We start from the raw sequence: 25,509 nt of genomic DNA, 5'->3' as shown, positions 1-25,509 counted from the left end.
TGGGATTTAAACAGTGTAACAAGTGTGGAAGTAAGATGCCTAACTCAGATACACATGTCTGTTGTGTCTACTGTTTGGGCTTGGATCATATTAAAGCTGACTGTGACATTTGTGCTAGTTTTAGTAATCGGACACTAGCAGAACATAAGAATAAACTTATTTTAAACGTTTACTCGAGACACCTTTTGCAGAGGCTCTATCTGGGTCGGAGGACTCACCCCCTCCTAAGACCAAAAAACATAAGGAAAAACAGAGTCACTTGGGTCCTGCATCTCCGTCAGTTACAGAACCGAGTCTTCCCCGTGCTTTGCCAGTGCCCTCAGCGCAGATCTCTTTGGCACCAAGCTCTGTGTCCTCTCCCTTGGTGCCGACCATGATATTCACTCCTATTTTGGTTCCAACCATGGCACCACTGACTTTGGTGCCATTCTTGGTTCCCACATCGATTCCGATGACTGTACATGCCTCGGCACCATCTCCGACCATGATGCCGACAATTTCTTCGGCTCCATGAGATCCAATGACTGTACATGCCTCGGCACCATCCCCGGCCACAGTGCCGACAGTTTCTTCAGCTCCATCAGCTCCAAAACTCAAATACCTGCCAAGGACATGATACTCTCCAACTTATAACCCTTTTTTGGGGCAGAGGTTTAGCCCCTTTCTAGAAAGACCTGATTCTCCCTTCAACAGCCTCCTTTAGATCCACTAGGAGTTTTTCTGAACTAGATCTAGTGCAGGTTGTGGACCAGCTTCTGGCAGCTAGGGGATTGCCCATTCCAACTAGACCTTCAGTCCCTCCTGCCTTGGAATCTTTTACCACATCTTCCCCTGTTTATCCTCATCCAGCATCCACCCTGATCTCGGCACCGATGTCCGCTTCAGTACATACTGTCTCAGCTCCGACAGCAGTGTTTCCCCTGTCGGCACCGACCACCCTTGCTGCATCAGCTCCAGTGGAGCCGATGCTTTCTCAGAGCGGTGCTTGGACCGTCCATACCTTGGTACCTAGTCCGGCACCTACTTTCTCACTAGCACCAATTATGTCCACGGTTCTGATGGTTTCCAGTTCTCTCAGAACCCCTCAACTGGAGGTGAGCTCTTCGGGGTGGGGTGTGACCCTGGTTCTGAGGTTGCCCCTCCCAGTTCTGGGCTCCCATCCCTCCTCGAGTGGGCCTGCTGTACAGGTGATGGAAGGGTCCTTCATTCTGAAGGCTCACAGTCAGCAACAATGACATCAGTATCAGATACCTCCCCTAGCATGCACCTCTCCCAACCCACTATGTCAGGTCCTGGGGCACAGGATTCACAAGAACCCCCTATGAAGAGAACCCCTTCTCCAGAGTCCTCCTCAGAAGATCCCACTGGAGAGCCACCCCGGAAGAAATGGTGCAAAAGGAAGCACCTTGATTCCCCGGAGAAATCTATCACAGAAGACACTGATTGTGATGAGGGGAAAGGGTCCCCACATTCTCCTCCAGGTGACGTTTCATTCAGAGACATTGTTGAAATCCTCAAACAGCGGGGGGAATGGAAGTCCTCTAACCCTTCTTCTGAAAAATCAGTGTTCCTGCAGGCCTTCGGTGCCCAGCCATCCACTTCCTGGGTGACCCCACCGGCAGATGACAATTGTGCAGCATGCCTGGAAGGCCCCGGACAATGTAGAACCTGTTCCCCGGAGGCCAGACAAAATGTTATCTACACCTGAAGACCAACCCCACTGATCCAAGCAGTTGACAGTTGATTCTATGGTCATGGCGGCGGCCATCAAGAGGGAACTAGCAGAAGACAGTTCCACTGTCCATCCTCCAAACAGGGAGTCCCAGACCATGGACAGACTAGGGAAGTGAACCTATACTTCAGCGACTTTCGCCATTCAGTCGCTGAACTATCTGGCACACTTTACTCATTTCCAAAGAGACCTAATTTCCAAAATGTCTTCCTCTTTGGTGGGGGTACTGCCTGATGAGGTGCGTAACACTTTCACCTCACAGCTAGCTACCCTTGAATCCATCTCGAACTCCTTGATGCATTTGATATCTCACACCACCAAGGGGGCAGCTCGAGCTGCCGCATCTGGTGTTGTCATGAGACATAATCCTTGGATGCGGTTGTGTGACTTCGTAGACCCCTTTAAATCTTCCTTCATCAATGCACCTGTTGATGAAGCTGCACATTTTGGACTCAAGGTATGAGACACACTTACACATAGTGAGAAAGACGGAAAGACCTTGTCTGCTGTGGGCATATGCTTTTCCAATCCCCAGAGGTCCTACTCCAGGAACCAGAAGGGAGGAAAGATGTGGTTCAAGAAATCCCAAGGATCCTTTCATGAAACTCATGGTGAACAATCCCCCTGGGGCAGAGGGGGCAATTCATATGGAAGATGCCCCTTTCAGGGTAGAGGGGGTCTGCGTAACCAGGGTGCCAGAGATTCTTTCTCTGGCAGAACCTACCAGCACTCCTGAGCAGTGACCCAATTGCTTTCCTCTGGAAGTAGTCGGGGTCATTTTTCTCTGCATCTACCAGCCTGGCATCTTATTACTACCGATGTTCAGGTGCAGAGAATAATATCCAAAGGCTACCAAATACCATTTGAGTTAACTCCCAGACCCGTCAAATGAATCCCTGATGTACCACCCAATCAGAGGGAATTAGCAGCCTTAGAAATAGAAAAACTGCTAAGAAAAAGAGTCATCCAACCAGTCCCACTAGACCAGACAGGATCCGGGTTTTACTCGAGGTTCTTTTTAGTGCCAAAAAAGACAGGAGACTGGAGACCAATCCTGGATCTCATCCTACTGAACAAATTTATCAAACCTCAAAAATTCCGGATGGTCACAGTACAGTCCATTCTTCCCTTCCTAAGGAGGGACAATTGGATGTGCTCTATAGACCTCCAGGATGTGTACTACCACATAAAGATGGATCACCGCTCCCGGAGGTTTCTCCACTTCTGGCTGGGAGCCAATCACTACCAGTTCAGGGCACTGCCATTCAGTCTCTCGACAGCCCCCTGAGTGTTCACCAAATGTATGACAGTTGTGGTAGCTCATCTTTGACTACAAGGATTCCAGGTGTTTCCCTATCTAGACAACTGGCTCCTTACCGCTCTGACCAGGAATCTCCTAGTCCGCAGCCTCTCTCACATTCAAGGTCTTGCTCTCTGCTTGGGGATTACAATCAACAAAGACAAATCTCAGATGTCCCCAGTGAAGGCACAGGAATTTATTGGAGTGGTCTTCGACACAACATCCTGTCAAGCTTCTCTCCCCCGTCACAGGGTTTTGAAAATAAGACACCAAATCCAAGACCTTCTTCCTCACACATATGTACCAGCACGTCTTGTACTGCAACTTTTGGGCTCCATGGCAGCTGCCATTACGTTAGTACCACTGCCGAGACTGCACATGAGAATCCTGCAGTGGCTCCTTTCCACATAATGGTCATTGTTTACCCATCCACTCAACCACATGATACGCCTTACAAACCATTGCTAGGAAGAAATGCTATGGTGGATGAAGCCACAAACAAATCTTTGGTGTCGACTGTTCTGTCTTCCGCAACCCATGGCCATGGTGACCACAGACGCTTCACTGTTAGGGTGGGGGGGGGGCATTTCCAGGGAAAGACTGTCCAAGGCACCTGGACCCCCATTGAGGCCAACTTGCACATAAATGTCCTGGAACTGAGGGCAGTTCTCTTAGCATTGCAAGCGTTCCATGCATCCCTACCCTTGGGGACCATTGCAATTCAGTCAGACAACATGTCAGTTGTCTGGTATATCAACAAGCAAGGCAGAACTAGATCTTACCCCCTGTGTCACGAAGCCATGAGGATTTGGCAGTGGGCAATAGCTTCCAATCGCTTTCTTATAACAATGCACATTCCTGGGAGTTCCAACCTTATTGCGGACAATCTGAGCAGGAACACCTGATGCCTCATGAGTGGTCCCTCAACCCTGTAATAGCAGATCGGATCTTCCAACATTGGGGCAAGCCTTGCTGCGACCTATTTGCTTCCCCTCTAAACTACAAATGCAGAAGCTATTTTGCCTTGATCCCCCCTCAGGGGGAACCACCGAGGGATGCTCTAATGCACGATTGGCCCCCGGATCTTCTGTATGCCTTTCCCCCATTTCCCCTCATTCCAAAATTTCTCCAGAAAGCTTAGAGGTTGAAAAGCAAAGTGATCCTCATTGCTCCCTACTGACCACCTCAAGTCTGGTTCCCATTTCTATGGCCTCATCTGATTCACAGCCCATGGGTCCTGGATCATTCCCAGGACATGTTATCTCATCCTCAGGGACTGATTCATCTAAACCTGCACAGCCTCAAGCTCACAGCTTGGTTCCTCCACTTCCAGTGATTGCCAGGCTGCCTGACATCCCATCTCCTGTTCATGAAATTCTTCTGGCCTCACACAAACCTTCCACTAGAAATGTTTATTCTAGTAAATGGACTAAGTTCTCTATTTCGGCCAAACACCAGAACTTAGACCCTTTCTCTATGCCTGTTCAAAAGATCCTACAATACCTGACTACTCTTTTATACGCAGGAGCCCCAGCTTCAACAATCACTGTACATTTAACTGCTATCACCAATTTTCATAATGGTCTTGATAATTCTTCAGTTATGTCACACCACCTATGCAAGACCTTTTTGAAGGGAGTATTACATGTTAAACCTCTGGTCAAGCCTCCCTTAGAACCCTGGGACTTGACTCTGGTGCTTCAGTCTCTCAAAGGTTTTCCCTTCGAGCCCTTTGATTGATGTGATTTGAAATTTTTGTCATGGAAAACCATACTTCTAGTAGCACTCACCTCAACGAGAAGAGTATCTGAGCTGCAGGCCTTGAGTGTTAAAAGTCCTTACTTGATCTTCCACATGGATAGGGCGTTCCTTCGTATTGACCCTTCTTTCTTGCCCAAGGTCATTTCTGGCTGTTCCATTGACCAGTCTATTGACCTGTCGGTTTTCTTCCCAAGGCATTCTAATACAGGGGAGTACCTTTTGCACACCCTTGATGTGCACTGGCAGCTTCATTATTTGGAAAGGACTAAATCTTTGCAGCAGTAACGTTGTTGCCTCACAGCAAGAGGTTCTCCCGTTCGATTCTCAGCTAGTGTGCAGGGATTGCCTTCTGTGTGGAGTCTGCATGTCTTCCCCGTGGGTCGAGTGGCATTCCAAAATACATGCGTGAATGGGCGTACCTTCATTGAAGGTTGGGCGTCGAGCTGGAACTTGGCACCGTGAAAATTTATTGCCAATCATTAGCTGACCTGAGTTCCGCTGTGGCAACCCCTAACCAGGAAAAGCTGAAAGACAACAACTACAACAACAACAACTAAATCTTTCAGGAAAACAGACCAATTGTTTGTGGCCTTTGCAGGACCCAGATTGGGTAAACTTGTTTCCAAAGTAACTTTATCCTCTTGGCTTAGAAACATCATTACCTTTATCTACCAACAGAATAAACTATCCTTACCTTCCAGAATAAAGGTTCATTCTACCAGAGCTATGGCTACTTCTGTAGCTTTTCATTCCAGAGCCTGTATGGATGATATATGCACAGCAGCCACTTGAGCAAGACCTCATATCCTTATATCTCATTACAAATTGGATTTGGCCTCCAGGGGACGAGCATCTTTTGGTTTTATGGTGCTCAGAAATATCCTTCCTTAGGGCCACCCAAGACTCAAGTAGCTGGGGACTCGGTCCTATCTGTAATGAATAAACAAAGATTTACAACATCAGATAAAGAAGTTATGTCTTACCATGACATTCCATCTGTGTTGTAGATCTTTGTTCATTCATTACTTCCCGGACTCCTTCCCCCTGCCTGGACTCCTGGTGGACTTTAGGAACTCCTGGTTAGGGTATTTGCTCAGACAGAGCCTCATACTATTTTTTCTATTACTACATCTTTTATCTAGGGTGGGCAAACTCGATCTGGAGCAACTAGGAGAGGGTCATTGTGGGTAGGTTCTTAGCTGAGAGTTTTTGGCTTGCGTGAGCTGGGAAATGGCCGTATTGGTTCTAAGGACGGAACCGAGGTCCTATCTGTAATGAATGAACAAAGATCTACAACACAGATTGAACATTATAGTAAGACATAACTTATTTTTTTGCAGAGAAAAATATATATAAATATACATCTACACACACACACACACTCATTTATATATATATATATATATATATATATATATATATATATATATGTATGTATGTATATATATATATATATATATATATACATATGTGTGTTTGTGTGTGTGTGTGTATGTGTAAAGCACAGAATGTCAGATATTACCAAATAAAGCGTCCGACTGAAGTTACATAAAAGGTAAAACTGAACGGAAATTGTGCAGATAATGCTGTATTTGTAGGAAAAATATGTAAAGATAACAGCTAATGTAAATAAAAAGAAGTCATGTCTTACCATAACATTCCATCTGTGTTGTTGTTGTTGTTGATCTTCATCTATTCTTGACTCTTGGGTAAGGTTCTGATCCTCGGAACTGGTCTGGCCGTTATATAGCTTGTGCCAGCCAAATAACTCTCAAGCTAAGAGTCTACCCACAATGCCCCTCTCTACATTACATCAGATCGAGTTTCCAGACTTATAGAAAAATAGAAGGAAACTGAACTAAATGAAGAAGCCATGTCCAAGGTGAGTCCTAACAAAAAACCCAGAACAAGGGTTCACTCCTCTAGGAATCCACATGAGGGGGAAGGAGGATGAGATGCCAAGAATAGATGAAGATCGGCAACACAGATCAAACGTTATGGCAAGACATAACTTCTTTATCTAATGCTAGCAATCCATCTATTCTTGACTCTTGGTGACAGAGTCTCCAGCTACTTTAGATTTTGAATGGCCCTAAGGAAGGATATTCCTGAGAACCATAGGACCAAAGGAGGCACTTCCCCTTGAGACCAAATCCAATTTGTAATGAGTAATAAAGGTATGTGGAGTAGTCCACATTGCTGCTGTGCATATTTCACTCATGGAAGCCTTCGAATGAAAAACAGCTGAAGTAGCCACAGATCTAGTGGAATGTGTCTTCACCGGTGCAAGTAACTTGAGATTCTTTCTATTATGAATCAAGAGGTAAAACCAATGAACCAGGAATCAAAAAAAGGAATCCAGAGTAGGCACAAGGACCCAAAAGACCAGTTTAATGAAAATTGTAATACAAATACAGTCAAGCACTTTCGTCTTGTAAAAAGACTTCTTCAGAACTGCTAATAGACTTAAAACCACACCTTATATAAGACAAGAATTTCATAATGTGATGAAGGCCTATTAGCTGTTCTGAAGAAGTTTTTTTACAAGACGAAAACGCTTGACTACATTTGCATTACAATTTTCATTAAACTGGTCTTTTGGGTCCTTGTGCCTCCTCTGGATTCCTTTTTTTTTTTTGGTTCTTTCTATTATAAATGTCAGTAAAACAATCTCTTAACTATTTTAACAAGTTAACCTTAGAGACAGATTTTCCCAAAGTTGTGCCAGAAAAGGAAACAAACAATTGTTTTGATTTCCTAATTTCTTTAGTTCTGCTGAGGTAGAAACGTAATTGTCTGTGAACATCCAACAAGTGTAGGCAATATTCCGCTTTTGGAAAAATTGGGAAAGAAAACAGGTAAGTCTATGGCTTGATTAATGTTGGACTTTGAGACCACCTTCGGAAGAAAGGATGGATTGGTTCTGAGTGTAACTCTATCCTTATGGAAAATTAAGTAAGGGGGTTTTGAACATAAGGCCTGCAAGTCAGACACTTGTCTTGCAGAGGTTATAGCTATGAGGAGAAGCGTTTTCCAAGAAAGAAACTTTAAGTCACATGTAGCCACTCGTTCAAAGGGGGTAAGTACCAGTGATTATAGAACAACGGTTAGGTCCCATAGGTGTACAGGGTCTTTAAATGGAGGCTTAACTGAATAGTTCCCTTGACGAAGACCTTACATGGTCTATGCAAAATTGAAAGTAGGTCTCTGAAGCAATTATGGAAATTAGAAATGGCAGTCAGAATGACCTTAACAGTGGAGGCGGAAGCTCCTTTAGCAAAAAGGATGGCCAGAAATTCTAAAACTTTTTCTACATGAGCTGAAAAAGGGTCGAGACCATTATCACAAGCTCAGATTGAAAATCTCTTCCACTTACTGAGGTAGAGTTTCCTGGTGGGAAGTTTATGCGATGCCAGCAAAATTTTTCATACTGGGAATGGTATCAAGTATCACTATGCCTGTTGACTAATGGAACTGGAGGAACCAAGTAGTTAGCTTGAGACTTTGAAGAGTGGGATGCACCAGTCCCTGAGGGTGAGATTAAAGGTATGGAACTGAGTCCAGAATCCATGGATTTTGAACTGGATGAGATCATAGGAAGGGAAACTAATTTTGTCAAGGCCAGTAGGGTGCAATGAGGATTACTTTGCTTCGTAGCCTGGCTACTTTCTAGAGAAAGAGTGGGCTCAGAGGGAAAGGAGGGAAGGCATAGAGGAGCCCCAGGGGCCAATCGAGGAGAAGAGTGTCTTTTGGGGACTCCTCCTGTGGGGGGGAGGATTAGGGCAAAATAGCTTCTGCACTTGTTGTTTTGGGGTGATGCAAAAAGTTTGCAGCAAGGCTGACCCCAGTGATGAAACATCTTCTTCACCATATTGGGATTGAGAGATCACTTGTGAGGCAGTAGAATGCATCTGCTTAGTTTGTCCGTTGTTACATCTGAACTCCCCGGGATATACATTGCTATCAGAAAGTGGTTGTCGGCAATGGCCCACTGTCCCACTCTGAGGGATTCTCAACACAGGGGATAGGATTTGGTTCCCCTTGTTTGATGATGTACCAGACTACAGACATGTTGTCTGATTGAACTGCAATTGTTCCTTGAGAGAGGGCAGATTGAAATGCTTGTAATGCTAGTAGCACCTCCCTCAACTCCAAGACATTGATATGTAGACTGGCCTCTGTCGGGGACCAAGTGCCTTGGACTGTCTTTCACAGATAATGCCCCACCCCATCTGGAAGGCATCCGTGGTCACTATGGTCTTGGGTTGAGAAGGGACAAAGGGATGGTCCAAAAGAATTTCGTTGGATTCCATCCACCAGGATAGGTCTTTTTTGCAGTGACTGGTGATAAAAATTGAGTAGTTCATTGGATGGGTTAGAATAGACCACTGATTTGCAAGAAGCCATTACAGTAACCTCATGAGAAATCTCTCTAGTGGGGCCAGAGTGATAGCTGCTGCCATGGACCCCAACACTTAAAGCACTAGTAAGGCTGGTACTTTGTGCATAGGAGAGAATGTACTTGAGATTTTATTTTCTGCAATCTGTGAAGGGGGAGGGAGGCTACACATAGGTTCATAGGTTCATAGGTTCATACTAGGCTATCTGCCTTAGGGCATTTATAAGCCTAGCCAGAGTGTTTGTGGCTTTCACCACCCCTTAGGATGAGAATACTATACCCATTAGTTTGCTGTGCCTCTGTCCAGCAGTGACACAGAGATGATTCCCGGGGTAAACCTACGATCTCCCATCCACTCGTCAAGATTTCTCTTGAACAGAGTCAGTGAGGGGCTCTGCCTCACATAGACTGGGATTCTGTTCCATAGTGTAGGGAGTCTCTGGGTGATGAATCTGTCCCTCCAGCACATCCTATTTATATCCGTGTTGAGGTTTAAGTCTCTTGCTCTCATGGCTCTGGTGGATTTGGATTTTTTGAGGTGGAGCATGTCCATTAATTCCGGGTTGGACATGGCCTTGTATGTCAGGCACAGATCACCTCTGAGCAGACGGTATGCGACTGAATAGAGCTGGAGTTTCTTCAGTCGGGCATCGTATGACATATGTTTGAGCCCCTTTATCCTTTTGGTGAGGAACTTTTGGGGTCTTTCCAACTGCTGCAGGTGTCGGGTAAGGTACATTCCGAATGGGGCATTGTACTCAATCATTGGTCTGATAAGTGAAGAGTACAGGGGTACAATGACCTCTCCTGATCTGGATGTGAATCCCTTCATGATCAGGTGGGCAATGTAGAAGGTCTTCCTAACCACTTTGGCAATGTGAGTGTCAAAAGAGAGGTTACTGTCAACTTGGGTCCCCAGGTCCCTGATAACTTCTTCCGTGTTTAATGGATTACCACCTATGTGGTAATTAGGGGTTACCTTGTTTTTCCCAAAGGGTATGACTATACATTTTTTGGCATTTAGTTTAAGGCCATGGCTCTGGCACCAGTTATCCATTTCTATGAGACCTCTCTGGAGGATGTCTGTGTCTGATGGAGTGTCAATTATGGTGCCCAGTTTGCAGTCATCTGCAAATTTTTTCAGCCGCAATCCCCCTATGTTTGCCTGCACTTCAGAAAAATAAATGCCGAACAAGAGGGGGCCCAGGACTGAGCCCTGTGGGACACCGCTTGTGACCGGCTTAGAGTCTGACATGGTACCAGCAACTCTAACCCTGTGTGTTCTGTCCTTGAGCCAGTTTGCAACCCATCTTTTGACATATGGGTTTACATCTAAGCTGGTGAGCTTTTCTATGATGCCCGAGTGGGGTATTGTGTCGAACGCTTTTGCTAGGTCAAGGTAGGCTGTGTGAACTGCCTTACCCTCATCAATGGCCTTAGTGACTGTTTCGAAAAAGTCGACCAAGTTCAAGAGGCAGGATCTGCCCTTGACAAAGCCAAATTAGGTAGGATTCAGTGTCTGTAGGTCCCCGATGTCTTTATTTATGAGTTCCATTATGATCCTCTCCATAGCTTTGCAGACAAGGCTCGTCAAGCTTATGGGGCGGTAATTTCCAGGGTCCGTAGAAGCACCACCTTTGTGGAGTGGGACCACAGTTGCCGTACGCCATTCTTTGGGTACGTATCTTGTAGTAAGGCTAAGATTAAACAGCAGCCTTATGTATGGGTTTAGTTCCTCATTGAGTTCGTGTAGCACACAGCCGGAGACACCGTCCGGTCCCATTGATGCTGTGTTTTTTGCTTTAGAGAGAGCAGCTCTCACCTGGGCATCTGAGATGTTTGGGAGGCTAGACTCTGGTGGGATAGATATTTCTCCTTTTGGGGGAGAGGGAGGGGAGAAATTTGCACTGAACCTGTCTGCCAGTATGTTGGCAATGTCTGTGGGTTCAGTGATTTTTTTATCATTTTGGACTACTTCTGAGCATATCTGGGAGTTTCCACCCAGGTTTCTAACATAGCTAAAGAAGGTCTTATGATTGTCTTTTGTGTCATTAGCGATTTTTCTCTCAAAGTTGGCCTTGGATGATTTTATGAGTGATCGTAGTTTTTTGCTAGTATTGATCAGAGATGCCTTCCCTTTTAGTTTTGCTCTGTCATGTAGTAGCTTTCTCCTCTTGTTGTAGAGTTTGTTTATGGCTGGGGTCCACCAGACCCGGCGCCTGCCTTTGGTGGAAAGGGTCTTGATTTTATTAGGGATTGCTTGATCCATACATTCCTGGAGGTGCTCGTAGAAGGCATTTGTAAGGGTTTCAGCAGCGTGGGTTGTGGTTTCCACTGGCTCGGGGGCCTTGAAGGATACCACTCCAGTCTTAAGAAGTGTGAAGTTTGCTTTTGAGAAGTTCTTCACTGTGGTCTTTTGCTGGAGGTGGGGGCGGGATGTGGACCTCCAATGAGATTAATTTATGGTCTGATCTCACCAATGAGGGATATACTTCCCGTGTGGAGCATTTTGACCCCATGTTTGTGATGATCAGGTCTAGTATATTTTCTCCTCTTGTGGGAATGGTGACTAGTTGTTCCATAGCATTTGAGTTTATGAACTCCAGGAACCTTTGGGCTAGGGTGTTGGGGCTTGAGTAATGTTCCCAGTCTATGTTTGGGTAGTTGAAGTCACCCAATATGATGGTGTTTGGAGAGACATTCATACTCTCCAGTGTCTTCAGGAAGGCTGTGTGGGTTTCCTGAGTTTGAGAAGGTGGTCTGTAGCATGCTACAAACTGTAGGACAGTTTTACCTATGGTTAATTGCACCTGGATGGTCTCCGATGCTTCGTGCGTTGCCACTAACCTGGAGGTGTGGGTATCCTTTATGAATATGGATACTCCCCCTCCTTTTGTGGTTCGGTCCGGATTTTGGGGCCGGAACGCATGATATGAGGTATAACCTGATAGTGCTGGGGTGCTCTCAGGAGCCTTGAACCAGGTTTCAGTCACAGCACAGACATCGATGTTCTCCATACTGAGGAGGGCTTCAAGGGCGTGCATCTTGAGGTTTAGACTTCTGGCATTGAACAGGGTGTTCAAACGAGCTCCTATGAATTCCATGTCTTAAGAGGGAGTCAGTTGAGACTTTGTATGACTGACTATGATGCCAAGATATAGGAACAATTGTAGGGTGAATTCTGTTATCTGAAACAGTAGATGTCTGCTGGAAGCAGTGATGAGCCAGTCATCTAGACATGGAAACACCCGGACTCTGTGCAGTCTCAAGTGAGGTGTTACTGCTGCCATACACTTGGTGAATACCCTGAGGGCTGTGGTGAGACCAAAGAGCAGCACCCTGAACTGACAGTGACTGGCACCTAGACAAAAGTGGAGAAACCTTCCTGAGCGTTTGTCCATCTTTATATGATATAATCACATCTTGAAGGTCTACTGAGCACATCCAATCATTTTCTCTAAAATGGAAAGCATTGACTGAACCGTGACCATCCAGAATTTGATTGGATGGAACATTGGGGAGTCTTGTTCAAGTTTTTGGATAAAGAGTGAGGGGAATAAGGTAACATCTAGAAATAATTCTCAGCACCCATGCATCTATGGTCACTTGTCACCAGGCTGTTGGGTGCAAAGAAAATCTTCCCCTGACTGCCTCCAGAGATAAGCAATCAGCCCCCCTTTCAGGAGCACTGATAGGGTTGATCAGAGAAGGAATCTCTGGAACCCTAGTTCTGTGGGCCACCTCTGCCTCATGGACGGCATCTTCCATTAGAGCTCCCCCCTCTGCCCCAGGGAGAGTCTGCATGACATGTGTCCTAGAAAGGCCTCTGGGACTTTTTGAACCACATCTTCCCACTCCTCTGATTCATAGAATAGGCTCATTGGGGAGCAGAAAAATGTATGCCCATTGCAGAGAGGGTGTGTCCATCCTTCTCACACCTGGCTAGAGTTTTCTTGACTTTAGTGCCGAACAAAGAGGATCCATCAATAGGAGCATTGATGAATGAAGGCTTGAATGGCTCTGCAAACTCACACAGGCCCATTTAAGTGTGTTGTCAAACTGCAACACCTGAACTGGCTTACATGGCCACCCCTTCAGCTGCATGTGCAGTGACCCTCATGGATGAATTAGAGATAGACTCCAGGGTAGCTAACTGGGAGACCAGTTTTTCCTGGACCCCCTCAGCTACAGCTCCTGCTAGGGTATCTGACAGCTCCTTGATCAGATCCCTCTGGAGCCTAGTGAAATGTGCCATGACATTCAAGGACCTAATGGTGAAGGTCAATGATGCATAAACCCACTTTCCAAATCTGTCCATCACACTTGACTCCTAGTTAGGGGGATGAACAGTGGAACTTTCCTTAGCTAGTTCCTTTTTAGTGGCAGCCACCAACACCATGGCATCTACTGCTAATTCTTTTGCCCAGTACTGATGATCCTCGGGAGCACAGATTATTTTATCTGGTCTCCAGAGAATCATTTCTATTGAATTAGGTGCCTTCCAGACCCACTGAGTGATCAACTTAATGAGAATGTCACCAGGAGTAGTCAACCAGGAAATAGATGGGTGAACTTCAAAGGCTTGCAAGTACACCGACTCCTCAGAGGAAGGGTCTTTGGACTTTCAGTTACCCCTCTGTTTCAGGATCTCTAGAATGTCTCCAAAAGAGATATCTTCTGGGGGTGACTTGGGGGAGCCCTCCCCCTCATCGAAATCTGTGTCCTCAGTGATGGACTCTTAAGGGGAGTCCAGGTGTTTCCTCTTACACAGCTTTTTCCAAGCGAGCTCTTCAGTGGGAATATCTGAAGAGGACTCAAAAGGGAATGATCCTTAGTCGGTATCTCTTGCATCCTTGGAGCTCACTGTCCATGTACGGAGGTTAGCAGAAGCTCCGAGTAAGCAGGGGTCAAGGGGTGAGATGCCGGTAACACAGGAGCTACCTGGGAACTAGTGGTGGCCAAAGCCCTCTCCATAGCCTGAAAGGCAGGTTCTTCTGAGGGTGGATGGGAGCCAGGAACTGAGACAGACAAACTCAGAACTGGGGTCACACCCCACCCTGAGAGACCTACCTCCAAAGCCGGAACCAGGGAAAGACCCCTAGCCACCACAGTTCAAAGTGGTAAGGATGACTCTGAATAAAAAACAAGAGTAGACTCAAACCCCTCGAACCCAATGGCAGAGGCACTGTCCCAGGGACCCATCGGTGAGTCAGAGCCATGCCCGGAACCGAAAACAAGAATGTTGTCAGTCCCGGAGGCATTGGAATCTGTATGGTTGGAGTTGACAGCTCTAAAACCTCCAAGAAGGTCAGAGAAGGAATATATGTCAGAGTGCTGGGGGGGGGACTCCCCTGCTCCAGGAGGGAAAGGGGGCTGAGAAGATGGAAGAAGACCCCAGCTGTCAGAAGCTGATCCTCCAACCTCAGACAGACATGAGGGAGATTCTGGCCTCTCTATAAATGGGCTAGGGAGGTGACCCAGAAAAGAGTCAATAGATGGGGAATATCTCATCCTGGGTATGTAGAAAGTTTTAGTCTTTGGCACCGAAGTAAAAGGTAGAAGCTGTGGAGCAGCCGGAGATACTGGCACCGATGTAGAAACTAAGGATGCCAGTGCTGATGCTGGAGTCATTACTAGTGCCGGTGCTGTGGCTGATGTCAATGGCACCAAAGTAGTGGTTGGAGTCAAGGACTCAGTCCATTCATTGAGTTTCAGAACCACTGATTTCAGTTCTGAAAAGGAACCAACAGATGGGTGCTTCTGTTTTTTAGATGTCATTGCTAGTGGAGACGTCTGCATGATTTTGAACCAGAGGCCTTTGGAGACTGGTTGGCCTTGATCAAAGCTTCTTCAAAGGGGGCTTTAAAAAGTCATTTAGCTATAAGTTTATTTATATACTCTACCAGAGACCTAGTACTGAAGCCCTGGCAGACAGAGCTCTCTAAATCTAAATGAGGAGCACCCAAACAATACATGTATTTGTCATGCTTGTCAGAGTTTGGAATTTTTCTGCCACACTATTGGCACTGTTTAAAACCAGTGGTCGACTTTGACTTTTTCTGCCATGATAGAAAAAAGAAAGGCAGAAATTCGGTCAAAAGATACAGATACACTCACTGAAGAAAGGAAAGGGAAAAATCCTACCAATGATGGTAGGAAAGATTACCAAAGGGTAGAACAAAAGGGAGAGAGGGGAACTACCAACTTCTGTAGACAAGAAATACCAACAAGTATAAGGTTAAACAAGGAATAAAACATTCACACAAGAAAGGGTGGGTAGATAAAGACTAATAAATACTAAGAGAGTTTAAACTAAGACAGGGAGTCAAAGAGAAACTGACTAATTTTAATATTATACTTAGTTGTGACAGAGAAGTCAACTGACACGTCTTTCTATAAGAGTGGCAAATGAGATCTAAGGTAATGTAGAAAGGGACATTGGGGGTAGACACTTAGCTCAATAGTTTTTTAGCTGGCACAAGCTATATAATGGCCAGACCGGTTCCAAGGATCAGAACTTTACCCAAGAGTCAAGAACAGATGAAGATTGACAACATCAGATGAATTGTTTCCTTTAAGCAGAATTTGCTATCATAATAAGAATTGGTTCCTATAAGAATATAAGGTAAACAAAAGTGTGACTTTAAGAACAGAGAAAAACTTTTGTTGCATTAGTTAGAAATGTGTTACTATCACTTTAACTGAGAATGCATCTTTAACAGCAGAGAGAAACTCTGCTGTATTAGCTAGAGAAGGTTTGCTTAATGAAGGCTAATGTAAGCATGTGCAGAGTAATCTCTGCAGTTCTTCACAGGGATTTGATGTCTTAAGCTCTGGTTTTGGAAGACAGACAGATCAGTGAATGAAGTCTGGGAAGAACACAACAGAGGGATGCTGAAGATTGTTCCTGTAAAAATAATCCAAAACAGAGAGCTGCAGAGAAGCTAGAAACAGAGATACCCACAGAAACAAGCTGTATCCCAGCTGTATGGGACTGTAGTGAAGAAACTTGCTGTAATTTTTTGTCATGCCATAAGACTTTTGTTGTGGGAAGAACTTGCATCTTTATTTTTATTTATTTTTTTTGTACGGTAAACCACATTGGTCATCTAGGACTGATCACTGTTGCCTTTAATACCCCACTATATCTAAATATATATATATATAGAGAGAGAGAGAGAGAGAGAAATTATGCTTTCATAAAGGGTGGTCTGCAAATGCCTTTACACCTGTAAAGAAGTATCATCAGAGACTAATGAAAATAAACAATTTGGAGGCATGGTCTACACATTAAAGTCTAAATAAATAAAATGAATAGAGGTGGTAATGTGATCCAAACTGAACAGGGAAAAGTCTCTGTAGTCAATACCCTGAGTAACAACAAAATACATCTGGGAACACCACATGGCAGAGTATCCAAGGTAAAGTGAGAGTAGCTTATAAGTATAAAGTGCAAGCAAAAAGGTGTTCTTGGTAAGAAGGTTGTGAACAAATGGATGGCACAGGGAACTTTATATTTAGTGAGTACACATTTATGAACAGTTTGGAAGATACTTGAATGACACCTAGCGAGTGAACGGGTTGGGTGAAGGTGTATTATGCTTGGCTGGTTCACTGAGATAAAAAGACAGCTAAAGACTGAAACATGCTTTACAGGAGCATAAAAGCTGGTCGCGTTAATATTAAATAAAAATACTGCATAGCATTACGGATACCAGTTTCATTACTAGTGTTTGCAAAACAGTTTTATATTATGACTTACTGCAAATACACTATGGGACATTTTATATAAAATATTTACTGGATCAACAAAATCACCACCAACAACCAGAATTCGTAAATGTCACCGGGTTTTCTTTTTCTTTCTGTCTTAAGGCTGGCAAGCCAGAGCTGCTAGGAAATATTAGGAATTCCAATACTTTTTGTTGCTTTTACCACGTTAATAGTTAATCGATAAGCTCCTGTAAAACATTCCTTGTTTCCTACTTTTCACGTGTGGTGCTCGCATCATGTAGCCACATATCCCTGTAACGCTGCATTCACTCATTGCACAAAAATCTGCTGGTCATATATTTAATATTATCCGTAATGTGCACAATGTACATACGTGTAAAATGAAACGCACAAAGTCTCACCTTTTGTACTAACATCTGGCGTTCAACAAATCCGGAGACGTTCCCCCAAATATCAATGACATCTAGAGGAATTAAAAAAGAACAAAAAAAAAAAAAAAGAAAACATATTAAGGTTCAGCGTTCTCAAAGCTAGCATGATCACTGCTCTTTTCAGACCAAACGTTTCAAACATCTCAAATTTCAAAATTAAGACTCATCTATGCCCCATCCATCGCAATCATGCCATAACAGCATTCATTTTTATGCTTCCCAAAATTGTCTCCAGACTCCAGAAGTCATTAACATTTGCTAGTTAAAGTTGCAAACGTTATTTCAATAATATGTGGTTATATAGATGTGATACCCAGTTAAAGTATTTTTATTTTCTCTTCTAATAAGTGCAGTACAGCAAAATGAAACAGAAACAAACACAATTAAAATGACAAAATTACTGTGCGGGTAATATGAGTTTTGTATTTGTTAATCCTTCAGAAGTCCTGTTTAACTTATTTGGGGCTGTATACAAATTAGACCAGAACCTTCGCGAAGAAAATTAAGTATTATTTACCGTCCTGGGAAAGTTTGAGCAACGTTGGAAAACAGCTTTTTCCACTTTGTTGGATCGCTGACTGAATTATATCTAGCATTTTTTATCTCTCTAGGCATAGACACTATTTCTGATTTTCAGGTCGTCTTCAAACTCCGACAGGCAAAAGTAAAACTGTTCCCCTTTTCAGTTTGTACAGAGAATTACAGACTTCGAGGATTACTCGCTATACTAACGAAACCTGCCCCATCTATCCACCACTGAAGCCTCCGCTAACCCAGTGCTCGAGATTTCACTGCTAACTGAGCACGCGCGGTTTCTAGGACGCATTAGCAGTCTATACAGGTCGCTAGGGGAAACGTCATGGTGAAGTCCGCACTTCATTCCGAATTGGTAATAAAGCACAGTAAGTTTACAAAAAAACAGTGCTTTCCACCTAGGATTACCACCTGTCCCACTTTGCGAGGGACAGTCCCTCTTTGGGCAGTTGGGTCCTGCAAAAAAATTGTAAACATGGCAAATGTCCTGAGATTTTAGGACAAAATTATTTTTTTATATTTTATGTAATAGTTGTATAAAACAGTTATTCTGTATCTGAAACACCTAAATGTTATAAGAAACAGAATAAGCAACTAAAATGCTACAATAATAAGTTTTTATTTAGGCAAAAAAGTGAAATTATGTCCTTTGTACTGGCCATGGGCATGTTTCACCATACAAAATCTAACGTTTGCACCAAAAATGTCCCACTTTGGGCATTTGAAAAGGTGGCAACCCTATTTCTACCTGTCCAGTACAAACATCGTTCAGTTTCTTTGATCATGTGCCTATATGTGATATGTAATTACTGAGTAATTATAATTTAAAATTACTTTTAAAACTGAAGTTTGGTTGTTCGACATACAGCACAATCTTTTGTACCTCTCTCTCGACTGTCCTTAATTTGGACTCAGGAGTCAGGACATTCCTCTCAACTTTCCAGAGTTTTGCACAGTGTACAGTTTTGCCTCGTATTTAAGATCTGTGCTTTGAACTGTTTGATTTTCTGGCGAATCACTGACGACTGAAGTCAGTAAAAAAAAAAAAAAAAACAAAGCTTACATAGCATTCATACATCTCGATCTTTTGGCATAAAAAATTGAACAAAGCCAAAAAGTAATTGGGGAATACATGCCCAAAAATAGGGTCGGATTTGAAATATGCTCTTATCAACTCAGAAAGTTGCTAGAATAACAGGTTTTGTGTCCGCAATGCGCATGCATTTTCTGAATGATATGAAGAATGTATCTCAAATTGCTGTCATTATTTCGTGACTTCAGTCCTCAGCAATATATCAAAAATCTACAAATTTTGTAGGGAACAGACAAAAAAATATATGGTAAAAATCTGGACATTCTGTGAAAATCTGGACAGGTTAGAGGTATGCATACATTTGAGTTTCAGACTCAGAAAATGCATGTTAATGCAAAATCTGTGAATTTAGTAACGTTCTATGTTTATAAGCATAATAATTAAAATCTGTCCCTACTTTTGGGTCTTTACCCCTACTATTTCTGGCTTTGCTCAGATTTTTTCCACTAAGAGGTTGAGAGCTATGGCTCAGAAATTTTTGTTCTGTCTCTCCTAATCTTCTAAAACTGGTAATTTTTTGGAGAAAAAGTGTTAGCTTTAGATTTCTTTTCATAAATAAGGACAATACATTTGGTGTTAATAGTACTAACATTTTGGAAAACAATGTCACTGATTGCCCCTGATTATTCCTAGATTTGTTCCTGATTCTAGAGATAAGATGTTGAAAGCTTATTCAAGCTCCTACTATGATAGTTGTTTCTGTGTGTGAAAGAGTGTATAAGGTATACCAAGGCATACTATCTGTAATAAAATGAGTCAATTTTCTTTCTGCTTATTTTTCCAAAATGTCCCCCCCCCCCAATTCAGCAAACGGCCATGCAGGAATAACTTATTCCTGCACGGAGGTGACCGTGGCTGTTTTGCATGGCAGCACGCCATGCATATGTATGAAGGCACGCTGCCATGCTGTAAATGGACAAGGTTTTGTGTATGAGTGCAGGGGGTGTGTCTGAGAGCAGAGGTCTCACAATACACATGCCCCCTGCACTCCAGAATTGCCATTCAGCAATTTAAAAACTAGTGAGAATGCTCATAACATCCCCAACCCATCAGGGTAAGAAATCTGGACAAAGCCATAAGGGACAATCGTCCCTACCAAGCCATAACGTTGATAGAATAACAGGTTTAGCATAAGCACATAGTGCAAACTTCCCAACTCATAAGAGTAAGAAATCTGGACAAAGCCATAAGGGACAATCGTCCCTACAAAGCCAGAAAGTTGACATAATAACAGGTTCAGCATTAGCATGGATATTCTGAAGGGTACAAATTAAAAAACACAACAAATCATTTTTTTTTATATATGCAATAAAGTTTAAGCATAGATGCGCAGGTGTGCCCATTGCTTAGCTAGACTTAGCCCAGCTGAAACTGCAGGATAAGTTAAAAAGCAAGAGACATCCAGCATAAGTGCAATAGTGTAGTGGTTAGAGTGTATGCCTTGTGTGTAGTCATTCACAGTTCAAGCCTCACTAAAGACATTTTCATTTTGTATGTGTAAACATTACAATTTTAATTTATTTGTACATTTATGTAGGAAGTAACTTATTTTTCTCAACCAGAGTAGTGTAGTAGGCCCAGATGTGATCTGTCAATGTAATAAAGTAGTGAAACCCCCATATAAACACAAGTGCCCCATACAGTATAGTCACACAAGAATAAATTAATTACAGCACATTGGGGGATGTCAGGGAAGGTAAATAAATATTTTTTGTGTAATGAATGATGAATCAATCCCATACAGGTGGTAGACCAATATAATAAAACAAAAGTAATGCTAAGCATTGCACAGCTATGCTGACCGGGTGTAAGCATTGTGTACATATGAATACTAAGCAATGAATAGCTCAGCTAAGTGGATTTGCCCATTCGTAAGCAATGCTGAACCTGCCCCTTTAAACACTGCCAACCTTAGCTAAGCAGATTTGCCCACAGCTTAGTTTAGGTCAGCATTTTCAAAACTGTCCAGTCATGGCAAAGGGCGAGAAATCGGCTGTATTTAAAACCCGCAGGTGGGAATACAGCTCATAACTGGTTGTAGCTCTCCACTGTAGGCAGGATGGCAGGTGCTGAAGAGGGCATGCACTTTTGGTCACAGCGCTGGGACATATAAGAGTCCAAGGTCATGGTAGGACTCCTGGTAATAAACCATGACGTGAGACTGCTGAAGGACCAGTACCAGGGTTCCCAATATAAAGTGGAAGCCTGGAAAAGTATCGCCCGTGATCTCACTAGTGCCACTGGTATCTCTCAGACTGGTAGGCAGGTCCAGCACCACTATGCTAACTTGAAACGGAGGAAGAGGGTGCTCTTGGAACAGTGTGTCCAAAAAGCAAGAGAGAGGGGAGATGTCCTAGCAGTGTGTTAGTATTCATAGCAATAATCGTTTACCAAAGTCCAGCCTGTGTATGTGATGGATAGATATGCATAAATGTTTCTCTATTTTCATTACAGCTGCAGCTGAGTGGGCTGTGAACCAGGAAGCCCATGTTAGCAGGTTGTAAAGGCTGCATTGCAAGGCTGGTGAGTAACAATCCTGCTTGCAGTTGTCATACCAAACAAATATAAAGGACTAAAATGTCACCTGGCAGTATAAAAATGTATATGGTTTCTACTGAATAAACCAGATAATATGACAGTAATAGTCCTACATAGGTCATATTTAAATAAAAGTGTAACTGCCTGGCAATAAAGTTCTAAATCCTGGACTGGTCGTGTTTACTCTGGTATTGTATGGCCTGACATGTTGCATTCATCAAGATCTGATATCTGAATAGTACTGTTGTGTCAACTGTTCCTCACACTGTGCTACATAAAATATATGTCTAGGAATGTCTGTATAAGAATGTTGTAATTACAAGGTCAGATTGTACAACCAAGAGAGACTTAGACAGAAAACATGGAAGGCAGAGACACTGTTTCTAAACAGCTCACTCTGATGAAACACAAATTGTTGTATTTTTAGCAGACACAGCCATGGTTCGAATCCTGGGAGTGGAGGTAAGCTGTATGCATAATTTTAACTAGGAAGTTGGGAATATATGTAGAAACAGTCAGGTAGTGTATTTATTACTGCTTGGTAGTAACTTGATTAAAGTGTAGCTATCATTCTAAGTCTTTTGGATTAAGCACTTGGGCTTCAGACCAGTTGTTTTACATTAGGAAGGTTTGTGGCATGCACTGTGGTGGCAGGACAGGTAGCTTTCATCCTTCTAAGTTGGGAACTGCTGATTGAGAGCCCAGTGTCTGTTATTCTTAAAGTGTATTAGTTCTGGTTTAAGCACTTGGGCTTCAGGCCAGTTATTTTACATTAAGAAGGTTTGTGGTCTGCACTCTTGTGGGAGAAGAGGCTGGACTCTGCCCTTCTGAGCTGGGAATTTCTGGTTAAAGGTTTATAGTGCCTGAATATTTGAACTGTATCTTACTGAAATTGGTACACCTTGTTTGCTGTAGCATAGACTAGATCCAGGCCTGCTGAATCTAGCTTTGTTTATATGCTTGTTGTTTGTTTGCTTGTTATTTCCCTGGAACACTAATTCCACCTAATACGTGGCTTCTCAGCACTTCTGTGGATCACTAGTGATATCTGCATTGCTTACTGTACTTATTTCCATGTTTCACTTGAAAGAAAGTTACTGTTTGTCATTTTTGCATTTAAGTTACCTGTAACACATTGCACTTAAGTAACCTGGCACTTGCTCACTAAAGCAATTATATAAGTCAGCACTAAAAATTAAAAGCACTACACCCTCACTCCCCACTGGCCCTGGTTTTCAATTATTAAGGAATTCCCAATATTATTCTAGCATGTCCAAAGGTCAGTTGTCAATCTCCTCCCCGGTCCAGCTGGTGAATCTGGGAATCTTGAGGTAATGTTACAACTGCCTCATGTACACAGACAACCCTCTCCTCCTCCCAACAAATTCCAACACATGTGAGAGATGCAACCATATAGCCAAACTGGAGGCTAAGCTCTCTCAACTCAGTACTGGCATAACCAGTCAGGAGGAGAAGGAAACCACACTCACTACAATTCCAGTCTCACATAGACCTACCATGACAGCAAACCAAACACATAATCACACCAAAACATACTCGGAGGCTCTAAATAAAGATCTGCTGAAGCAGCAGAGACCTCCAAAGCAGACACCCAAGCAGCCGCTACCCCAAAACAAAACACGTGCAACACATATCTCACAAAGCCAGTGTGCCAAACAGTCACAGCCCTTAAGACTAAACAACACACCTGATACACTTGTAATAGGTGACTCTATCGTCAGGCACACTGGCGTCCGCTCACCAGGCTGAACAAGGAGAGGGTCACGGTGAGCAGCCTGTCGGCGCTAGGATCCGCCACATAACACAAGCACTCAGGTCACTCCAAGGCAAGTACAAATATGACTCAGTCATTGTCCATGCTGGTGTGAATGACCTGAGATGTACCTCCCTGGACTACATGAAAAGAGACATAAAGGAGCTCTCTGAGCATGTAGCCCAGGCCGGTATGACCCTGACCTTGAGTAGCATCTTACCCTCACCAAGAATGATGCCACAATATGAAGGCAAGATGATCAATTTCAACAATTGGCTTAAGTACTGGTGTCATTCAAAGGGGATCCAATGCCTGTCAGCTTGGGATGATATGCTCAACAAGCCACGATGCTTTGCTAGGGACGGCTTACACCTGTCACCCCTGGGCTTTCGGATATTGGCAAAGGCTCTTGCTACCCCCATAGTGCCTTTTTAGGCAAGGCTCAAAAGACAAACCCACCTCCATAGGTATCACAAGGGATAAGAAACTAAGAGTAATGCTACTCAATGCCAGAAGTCCAAACCTCAAGATGCACGCACTCAAAACTCTCCTTAGCATGGAGAACATCGATATCTGTGCAGTAACAGAAACCTGGTTCAGGGCTCCCAAGAGCACCCCAGCACTACCAGGTTATACCTCATACCATGCTTTTCGGCCCCAAAACTTGGACCGAACCACAAAAGGAGGGGGAGTATCGATATTCATCAAAGATACCCACACCTCCAGGTTGGTGGCAAAGCACGAAGCATCAGAGACTATCCATGTGCAACTAACAATGGGTAAAACTGCCTTCCAGTTTATAGCCTGCTACAGACCACCCTCCCAAACCCAGGAACCCCACTCGGCCTTCCTGAAAACACTGGAAAATATGAAGGTCTCTCCAAACGCCATTATATTGGGTGACTTCAACTACCCAAACATAGACTAGGAGCATTACTCTAGCTCCAACACCCTAGCCCAAAGGTTCCTAGAATTTATAAACTCAAATGCTATGGAACAACTTGTTACCACTCCCACAAGAGGGGAAAACATACTGGACCTGATCATCACCAATATGGGGACTCTATGCTCCAGACCAGAAGTGTATCCCTCACTGGTAAGATCAGACCATAAACTAATCTCACTGGATATTCACATCCTGACCCCATCCCCTGCCCAGAAAACCACAGTGAAAAACTTCTCTAAAACAAATTTCACACTTCTCAAAACTGAGGTGGAATCCTTCAAAGCCCCCGGGCCTGTGGAAAATACGGCCCAGACCGCAGAATCCTTTATAAACGCATTCTATGAACACCTTCAGAAATGCATGGATCATGCGATCCCAAATAAAACCAAGACCCAATCCTCCAAAGGCAGACGTCCTGTCTGGTGGACCCCAGCCATAAACAAACTATACAATAGAAGGAGGAAGCTACTAAATGATAGAGCAAAATCCCAAAAAGGGAAGGCATCACTGATCAGTATTAGCAAAAAACTACGGGCACACATAAAATTGTCTAAGGCTAGCTTCGAGAGAAAATTTGCACAGGACACTAAGGATAATCACAAGGCTTTCTTTAGTTATGTTAGGAACCTGGGTGGTAATTCCCAGATATGCTCAGAATTAGTCCAAAATGACAAAAAATACACCGAACCCACAGACATTGCCAACATCCTAGCTGACAGGTTCAGCGCAAACTCCCCCCCCCAACCAAAAGGGCAAATATCTATCCCAGCAGAGTGCTGCCCCCTGACATCTCAGATGCTCAGGTAAGAGCCGCCCTCTCCAAAGCAAAAACACAGCATCAATGGGACCAGACGGTGTCCCGGGCTGCGTCCTACATGAACTCCAAGAAGAGCTAAACCCAAACATAAAACTACTGTTCAGTCTCAGCCTTACTACAGGATATGTGCCCAAAGAGTGGCGTACAGCAACAGTGGTCCCTCTCCATAAAGGTGGTGCCTCAACAGATCCTGGAAACTATCGCCCCATAAGCCTGACTAGCTTGGTCTGCAAAGCTATGGAAAGAATCATCATGGACCTCATAAATAAAGATATTGGGGACCTACAAACACTGGATCCTACCCAGTTCGGCTTTGTTAAGGGAAGATCCTGCCTCTTAAACCTGGTTGATTTCTTTGAAACAGTCACCAAGGCCATTGACGAGGGGAAGGTGGTCCACACAGCCTACCTGGACCTCGCAAAAGCCTTCAATACAATACCCCACTCAGGC

General features: G+C 43.7%; 1 protein-coding gene across 1 annotated transcript in view; it reads right to left on the bottom strand.

Moving 5' to 3' along the window:
* Positions 1–18,129, bottom strand: part of CCDC81 (coiled-coil domain containing 81) — a 1,631,012-nt gene extending 1,612,883 nt beyond the window's left edge. The window contains exons 1-2 of the mRNA XM_044071201.1: positions 17,875–18,129; positions 17,328–17,389 (exon numbers count right to left, since the gene is read on the bottom strand). Of these exons, the coding sequence (XP_043927136.1) occupies positions 17,328–17,389; positions 17,875–17,953 (141 nt within the window). The 5' untranslated portion in view covers positions 17,954–18,129. The remainder of the gene's footprint in view (positions 1–17,327; positions 17,390–17,874) is intronic.
* Between the last annotated feature and the right edge of the window lie 7,380 nt (positions 18,130–25,509).

This window comes from Protopterus annectens, chromosome 5.part0 (genome assembly GCF_019279795.1).
Source record: "Protopterus annectens isolate FY-2018-M chromosome 5.part0, PAN1.0, whole genome shotgun sequence".
NCBI classification, from domain to species: Eukaryota; Metazoa; Chordata; order Ceratodontiformes; family Protopteridae; genus Protopterus; species Protopterus annectens.
The sequence above is the reverse complement of the archived record's forward strand: the minus strand, read 5'-3'. Positions and strand labels throughout refer to the sequence as shown.